The 7477-nt window shown below is 52.1% G+C and overlaps 4 protein-coding genes across 4 annotated transcripts; all 4 read right to left on the bottom strand.

The window, feature by feature from the left end:
• Nucleotides 1-495: 495 nt before the first annotated feature.
• Nucleotides 496-1503, bottom strand: EDD37DRAFT_566055 (uncharacterized protein; the record flags this gene model as incomplete). The annotated part of the gene is made up of 1 exon (XM_062814080.1): nucleotides 496-1503. One exon carries the CDS (start codon nucleotides 1501-1503, stop codon nucleotides 496-498), a length of 1008 nt encoding a protein of 335 aa, XP_062669163.1.
• A 203-nt stretch (nucleotides 1504-1706) lies between these two features.
• EDD37DRAFT_464296 (uncharacterized protein) lies at nucleotides 1707-4248 on the bottom strand. The gene is made up of 3 exons (XM_062813003.1): nucleotides 4132-4248; nucleotides 3252-4068; nucleotides 1707-3194 (listed from the first exon to the last, which is right to left on the bottom strand). Exons 1-3 carry the CDS (start codon nucleotides 4187-4189, stop codon nucleotides 1979-1981), a joined length of 2091 nt encoding a protein of 696 aa, XP_062669162.1. The 5' UTR covers nucleotides 4190-4248; the 3' UTR covers nucleotides 1707-1978.
• A 508-nt stretch (nucleotides 4249-4756) lies between these two features.
• EDD37DRAFT_610584 (uncharacterized protein) lies at nucleotides 4757-5760 on the bottom strand (the record flags this gene model as incomplete). Its single annotated transcript, XM_062815223.1, has 3 exons — nucleotides 4757-5170; nucleotides 5238-5415; nucleotides 5456-5760. The coding sequence occupies 3 exons, from the start codon at nucleotides 5758-5760 to the stop codon at nucleotides 4757-4759; spliced, it is 897 nt and encodes a 298-aa protein (XP_062669161.1).
• Nucleotides 5761-6257: 497 nt separating this feature from the next.
• EDD37DRAFT_464278 (class II aldolase and Adducin N-terminal domain-containing protein) lies at nucleotides 6258-7260 on the bottom strand. The gene has a single exon (XM_062813002.1). It carries the CDS (start codon nucleotides 7161-7163, stop codon nucleotides 6345-6347), a length of 819 nt encoding a protein of 272 aa, XP_062669160.1. The 5' UTR covers nucleotides 7164-7260; the 3' UTR covers nucleotides 6258-6344.
• Between the last annotated feature and the right edge of the window lie 217 nt (nucleotides 7261-7477).

Raw genomic sequence — 7477 nt, 5'->3', positions numbered from 1 at the left:
GTAAACAAGTCTGGGTCGCTGTGCGACGAGTCGCCTTCGAACGGGCCCAAGGTTTCGAGTCGAAACAGCCAGGGGTGACCGGCATGCACGACATGAGGCATGCTGCCATGCATATGTCTTCCACTTTTATCTTCACCTATGCCGATCGCACTCATTTCGAGACAACATCTATGGCACCACCCCACTGGGCTGCAGTACCTTGCGGCTCAAGCCGTCCAGTCCGTCGAGGACCTTGAGCGGCTAGGGCCAGACGCCGTAGGAGGCACAGTGATACCCATGAGTGTCGTGGTAGCGTACGAGTGCTTGGCGCCTGATCTGCAGCATACCATGCTCGAGCTGTACAAGTCAATGGTACGTGACGGCTTCAGAAACCGATACTGTGAGTTCTTGCCCTTCTCATTGCAAGGGTTACGAAAATGCAAACGTGCAAGGCTCATTTCATTGATCACTAATCCCGGTTCGATCTCTCGAGCATAAAATGGCTGTATCATTCCGCTACATTCCCGTCATGACGACAACCTTCCCTATACTCTCATTCCTCTCCACATACTCGTGAGCATCCACAATATCGTCCAACTGAAATACCTTCCCCAGCCTTATCTTCAAAGTGCCCTCTACCATACGTCCAACGAGATCCTTGAGAGGGAAATTGCTAGCATTGAAGAACCGCTCGCCGTACGCTGTCAAGTACTTCCCCGTCTGGATCATGGCAAGTGGGTTGAAGTCCGCGACCGCAGCACTGCCGCCCACGAGACCTGTGAAGCAACAAATGCCGTCGTTCGCCAGGCATGATAGTGAGTCCGGTAATGAGCTTCCGCCAACGAGATCCAGCACTTTGTCGACTCCAGAAGGATGAATCTTCAGTACTCGCTCGCGCAAGGCCTGGCCGTCATCGACAATGACCTCATTGGCGCCGTTCTCCAGCAAGATCTGCCTCGTTTGAGAGTCTGATCGTCTCGTCGTCGCAATGACTCTGGCGCCAGCATCCTTTGCAATGGCAGCTGCAGCGAGCCCGACGCTTGTAGTGCCGCCACGGATCAGCAAGGTATCCCCGGCCGTGAGCTTCAGGCATCGAAAGAGAGATCCATGCGCCGTCTGCAACATCTCCGGCAACGCGCCCAGCACTTCCCAACCCAACTTGGCGGCACTCTCGTCGACGAGCAGCACATGGTCTTTCGACACGCACACGAACTGCGCATAGCCTCCGTCAAACACAATCCCCATACCACCGACCGCAGTCATGGCGATGGCGCCCTTGGGAAACGCATGCTCGTGACCAGGGGCCGCCTCGACCAGTCCTGTCGCCTCGACGCCGAGTACGCGGGGAAGTTGCACTGGGCCGACTGGCGCACGGCCGAATTGCCGGGTAAGGATTTCGGAGCGATTGATGCCGAATGATTTGACGCGAATTAGAACTTGGCCTTCTTTTGGTACTGGGATCGGGAGGTCGACGACGCGAAGGCTGGATGCTGGGCCGGGGGCTTTGAGTTGGACGGCGCGCATCATGGTTGCGGTAGGTTTAGCAATCATCTTGGGCTGTTGGGCAGTGTTGTTGTGATTGTTGTCAAAGAGAAGAGTCTTGGAGGGTGAAGAATGTTTGCTATATCGATCTGTTTTTCCATGGTGGCTTCGCGCAGTCTTATAGGCTCGAGTTCACTCCCGCGCAAGTTATTGTTGTCCGTAGAGCATGTCTCGGAACAGTTGGGGGATAGCGTCTCGTCCGGTGCACAGTTGAGGTATCGGCGGAGCCGTCCACGTGACGCAGTGGCGTTGAGTTGACCGGCCGCGATCCGAGATCTCCAATGGATCTCGGACGAACTCTAGAAATTGACACTTCGTCCGTTGGTGGCATTACTCGTCCAGTCCGGCGTCTAGATCGCCATGATTTGGGTTGCGGCCTTTGCCTGTAGACTCGTCCGCAGTCCGTCATGATAATGTTGGTGTAAGACACTCCCGCATGTTCTGCTCAATCTCTTCATTACAAGCCTCCCATCCAGGAATTGTCGTCGGCCATTCCAAAGTTGTCGGTTGTCAGGCCCTGACTCCAATATGGATTGCTATCAAATTGAAAGGACCAGGAGAGGTCATCAAGGTTGCTGAAAGGGTCTACCATCGTTGCCGGACCTGCGAGAGTGAAGTCAGCGTCTGCTTGCATTTCGGTGTTGGTGTTCGCGGCGGAATCGTCGGCGACAATTAAGTTCTGCCTCGCAGCCTGAACTTCTGGAGCATCGATGTGTATCCTGCCAAGCAATGGAATCTTCAGCGTGAGCATGGTGGTTCGATTAGATCGGTCTCCGTGCACTAAGGAACGCAGAGATGTCAATGCCGCGACGGCTTCTCGAGCAAAATCTGAGCCGGGTTCGGTGGCGACGCTCCTGAAGCAGTCCGTCACCTGTGAAAGGAGGTATCCGTTATCCAAGCTATTGTCAATGCCTCCTTGTGAGGTATATTCTTTAGCTGAACGTCCTTGGGAGTTGAGAAGAAGAAACGTGGCGGCCGTAAAGGCTTGCACATCAAGAATGCGACAAACGAAGAATCCCGAAGGCACGCACGATCGAAACAAGACGAACTGTCGTATTGCGCTTTGGCAAGCATCCCAACAGGTGTTGCGACTGTATGTGTACTGGCCGTCGATGTCCTTCACCATAGCTGGCCGGAGATGGACGCGAGCTAGGATATAGTGGTGCCAAAATCCAACGCATTGCTCAGCCAGCGTCTTCTCGTTGGACGCCTGCCACCAGTCTTGGCTCGCCGATGCTCTTAGAGACCGGAGTTGCTGGTCAGCGTTGAGGACCTTCTCATAGCATTCGGCTTCTGGGGCTCGACGCATGAAGAGTTCATCGATCTCGAACACTGCGGCACAAACATTGGACAATCGATAATTGTATGCCTGCGCCGAGATGTGACCATCTTTCCATATGGACTCGTCAAGGGGAAATTTGTATCTGGCTGTGCCGGTAGGAATGTTTAGCATCATACTGAAATTGCGATCGGTGGCGCAAATCGCATCCCAGAGTCCAGCTTTCAGCTCGCTCTGCTCGGAGGGGGCTGCGATGCTTGCTTGACCGAAATGTGCGGACTGCCGCGCAGCTTGTACCTCCTGGAATGCTTGGGGCAACCCAATCAGTTCACCAAGGGCGATTGCTCGACGAAATATCAGCCAGGTAGACTTGATGCTTCCGCGACCCATTAGACTGGCAACGAGAGTCAGTATGGTCAGCTGTACGGAGACGCAGCGGGGCAGGACGTACAGCCTGATGAAAATCACGGTGAGTTCCAGGCCTTCCTCGGTCCCTGCAAAATCATCATTGTCCACGATGGTCTCTCGAACCGTAGTACAGACAGAATCCACAAAGTCCTCTACGCTGCGGTATTTGGCAAATGGGCCCTGTACCATTCGATCTGTGGGAAGCTGTTGCGATGTGATTGCAAGATAAACCAAGTACATAGCGACTGACGTTGGACGGGCGTCAGGGCTGCACATGGGGTCATAGTTCAGCCTGAGCTGTTCCCCTGTCCTATAAGCAAAGAACGTCGGGAAAAGAGAATGATAGAATGACATCCATGCAGGGGCAAATTCGGTGACTTGCCATACTTCGTCTGCTGATGGCAAGAGTAGTTGCAGCCTCGATCGCGCGTTGCGTTTGACAGCTTCAGATGCTCCGCGTGATGGCTGTCCGAGAGTTTGATGCTTCGACGTGCGATCCTCGCCATCGAGGTGATCGAAGAGGAGTTGTAGATGAGCTGGAGGTCGTGTGTCGTCCACGTCTTCATCGTATGGTTCGTCCTCGAGCTCATCAGGAGGAGTTGGTCCAAACCCGGGAGTCTTAGAGCCAGTCAACGGATTCTGCTTATCCCTCACGAGTTCTGAAAGGGAGGCCATTTCGCGCTCCAACTGGCTGATCCGTTGTTTCGCACTCGTGTGGCGGGCAGAAGATGCACGAGGCTGGACCGACTGGGAGACACATGAGCGCGAATGCTTGGTGCACTCGACGCATGCCATTGGCCTGGAGCCGATCTGACTGTCTGACTCCGTTGCCCATAGGCAGCGGATCTTTCTTCTCCGGCCTGTGCGATTGGATCAGCGATCTCTCTACGCTTTCTTGACGATCAGTGGGGAGGAGGACGCACATTCGGTACAGCTTTTTGCCCCAGCACGCACCCTTCTGTCAACAGGTGGTGAAGGCATTCGAGATGCCTCAGCTCATGGGATACACGCTCATGCGATGGATCGATGGAGTTCCGGACGAAGGACGATGTGGTAGAGTTACAACCGCGGCACAATCATGGACGTGATGACGCGCACTCGGTGAACCTGCCCGTTACACGCCACGTGCGTCCAAGGTGAATTCGTGACGCGTACCGAGAACACCATACTTAGTATTTGGTACAAGATAATACGGTGAAGACAACACTGATGTTGAATACCTATCTGAGTCCTACGTGAAGCTTTGATGTGTTCTAGTATTCCTTATCTGGAATAATCTTGAGTTTACGCCCCAACTCGATTGCCTCTGCTAGAGCTTTGTTCATATTCAGCACGAGTGGCCACCAGCAATAGATTGCATAGTCTACAATAGCAAACCTGTGCTGTTTGAGTATAGTCGACAGTGATGGAAGCGAAGAGAAGGTACTCACATATATTAGTTGACCTTTGTATCCGGACCTCAACTCAGACTTACATGATAAGCAGTCGAGAGGTCCACCAATTTGTCCCACCCTCTCCGATCTGATTCAAAGTAAGCAACAATCACTTTTAGTAAAGGTCGAGGATTCTGTTTTCATACCACCTGGGAACACCAGTTCCTTCTTCCCCTGATAACTTCGACACGGCTGCATACAGCATAAGAGGGCTGAGGAAATTGAGATTGTTGTCCTTGACCAAACCAACAATGAAAGATGGCCGACTATCCACCCATTCAATGCCAGTTCTTTTGCAAAACTTCCAAAGCACATCCTCTTGGCTGTAGTAGAAGTTGGGCTCTTTGTAATTCCGGGCGTTTGGCACTGAATCTTCGATCAGGGGACATATCATAGGTCCATAATGTTGACCATAGCCCTTGCATCCAGTTTGGAGGAGAATCCGCTTTGGTCGTAAGCCTGCTAGATAGAGACCCTCTAGGAAATTGTGAAAGATCTTTCCGTTGATCTCAGCTAATTCTTCTGCTTCCTGCTTACATTAGTAGCTTGAAATGCGTCCATGCATGGATGGACTCAAGGGCCAAAACCAAACATACTTTAAACAAAGTTCGACTATCACTTGCAGCAACTGGCATGAATGCGTAAAAGAAGGCATAATCAATCTCCTTTATTCCGGCTGCCTCAATGGTTTTGGCAACGCCTTGAGCATCAGTGTTGAACAGATCAATAGCATGGGAGCTGAACCAGTCTGGCACGTCATTCATCTGCGGCCTTCTGGAAATGCAGTAGACTCGTTTTCAAATATCAGGCTAACAGAATATCATAATTTAGCTGTGGTGCTGCAAATGGTCTTGAGACTGGTGGGACATCACATACATAGTCTCTCATAACCTTGAGCATGTACGCCCCCGAGATACCATTGGCACCAGCGATCAGGGCGCTCTTGCCATGGAACTCTTCTCCGTAGATCGGTAGACCGTGGTAAATCTCTCTGCTTTCCACATTGATTTGCTTAGGAACTGGGACCACGGGAGCTAGATTCAGCGGCAAAGCTTCCCTTGGCGCATGAACAGTATAAGTGGAGGAGTCCAGGTCCTTCGCAAGAAATGGAGACGACATGACACGAGATTCAGTAGTTGCAGCTGTGTCGTGAATATGTAGATGTTATCGTCAATCGGCTGTGCGACTACTCAAATTGAGAGACAGGAGAACTCGATTGACAATCTATAGGGCCTGAAGTGCCACTGGTTCAAGTAAACTCGGGTATGGTATCTGAGGATACTTTTATTTCGAAGTACCCTGATGGGTTGAGTTAGCTCAGCCCTCGGTTACTCTAGATCAACCACCACAACGGCCAGACGGCGGCACCCACAACATACACTGTCATTTTTGAACCATTGCATCAATGTGGTGAGAGGAGTTGTGCTTGAGATATTCAATTCCATACATCTGACGATGGGAATTTCCTTGTCAATGGTGCTACAAGCGCGGCGCAGCATTGTGAACTGGATCAGCCATTGACACGCCATGACGGCTCTTCACATCGAAGCATCACGCATAGATGGGGGCTGAGGGGAAAGCATGGGGATGCGGGATGGTCGATTATCGCCGCGGACGACCTCTACCCCACACAACGTTTGGTGGAAAGTCCCACTCCATCAAGCATTGTGTCTGATCGATCGACGCATCCTGTGTCCATGCATTCAAGCCGAGTTCGCATAGAGCCCACAAGCTTCCACTTCCCGTAGCCAAAGTCCCCAAGGTCGGTGAGCAGACGTCTTAATCCAGGAGGTAGTATCAGCCACTTCTTTCTGGCTTAGATACTTGATAGGCGCCGTGGCTGAAGAGTCAGCAGCCCGCATGCTCAGCGCAGTCGTCTGAATAGCCGCGTTCTTTTGCGTGTAGATGGCCCGCATCACACAATCCTGAATGCCTGCAGCTAGCACCGTCAAACCATGACCTCGCATTAACGCGACAACGTGCTGTGGCGAGCCATCTTTGGAGTCAGACGTGCCAAACGTTGCTGCAAGAGAGCTGCCAAGATGCGTGTTCCGGACCAGTAGATCGCTGATATCGTCAGGTTGCTGTGCGTCTGCGAAGTCCCAGACAGGGACACTCGTACCAAGAAATCCCGCCATGTGGTAGCAAGCACGTAGCGAAACACCACTAATGGTATAAGGCACCACGGCTTCGGAGTGGCTGTGAATAACACTGTGAACGTCCGGGTAGCGCTTATAGCATTCACTATGAATGCAGCGTTCCGCGAACCCAGCGGCGGCATTTGGATCGACCGCCCGAGCATCCTCGATGTTATATTCGACCAAGTCGTTAGGAGAAGATATTACTCCGGGGGCAGCGTTCCGGGACATGATGAAGATTTCAGGCTTGAAAGGGTGTCGTACGGACAAATGACCGAAAGCGTCGACGACATTGTGATAGTGAAGAATATGACTTCCGGAGATGAGATCGCGATAGTACTGCTGCAAGATGACGCTTTCGCTGGATGATTGCGTTGTAGACATGGCTAGTTTGATGAGCAGCCGGAGAAACGTCGAAAGAAAGAGAGTGAAGCGAACGGGTGATATCAACTTTGTGGAGACGAAGACAAAGACAGAGAAACAACATGGACTGAGTGAGGGTGGAAGCCGTCGCAGCAATGCTGAGAATTTTGTATCGCGTGCTCTAGTCGGACCACGGGCTGCTCGCAAAGTGACACTTCAAGTCGTATGGAAGGTCGGGTCGGGAGAGAGGCCAGTCTCTTTGTGCTTTCGGCGGCCAAGTGTGACCGGATAACAATATGGTAAGAAGTCCAGGTGCCTCCCACTAGGTCGTTTGA

The sequence above is a fragment of the Exophiala viscosa genome (assembly GCF_022695815.1).
Source record: "Exophiala viscosa unplaced genomic scaffold EDD37scaffold_7, whole genome shotgun sequence".
NCBI classification, from domain to species: Eukaryota; Fungi; Ascomycota; class Eurotiomycetes; order Chaetothyriales; family Herpotrichiellaceae; genus Exophiala; species Exophiala viscosa.
This window is presented reverse-complemented; position numbering and strand designations above follow the sequence as displayed.

Bases quoted from the DNA above. Each gene is read 5' to 3' on its own strand.
- EDD37DRAFT_464296 (XM_062813003.1), bottom strand. From the start codon at position 4,189: ATGCCTTCACCACCTGTTGACAGAAGGGTGCGTGCTGGGGCAAAAAGC. The intron at 4,069-4,131 runs GTGCGTCCTCCT...CCAATCGCACAG, and splicing joins GGCAAAAAGCTGTACCGAAT to GCCGGAGAAGAAAGATCCGC. The intron at 3,195-3,251 runs GTACGTCCTGCC...TCTCGTTGCCAG, and splicing joins ACCGTGATTTTCATCAGGCT to TCTAATGGGTCGCGGAAGCA.
- EDD37DRAFT_464278 (XM_062813002.1), bottom strand. From the start codon at position 7,163: ATGTCTACAACGCAATCATCCAGCGAAAGCGTCATCTTGCAGCAGTAC.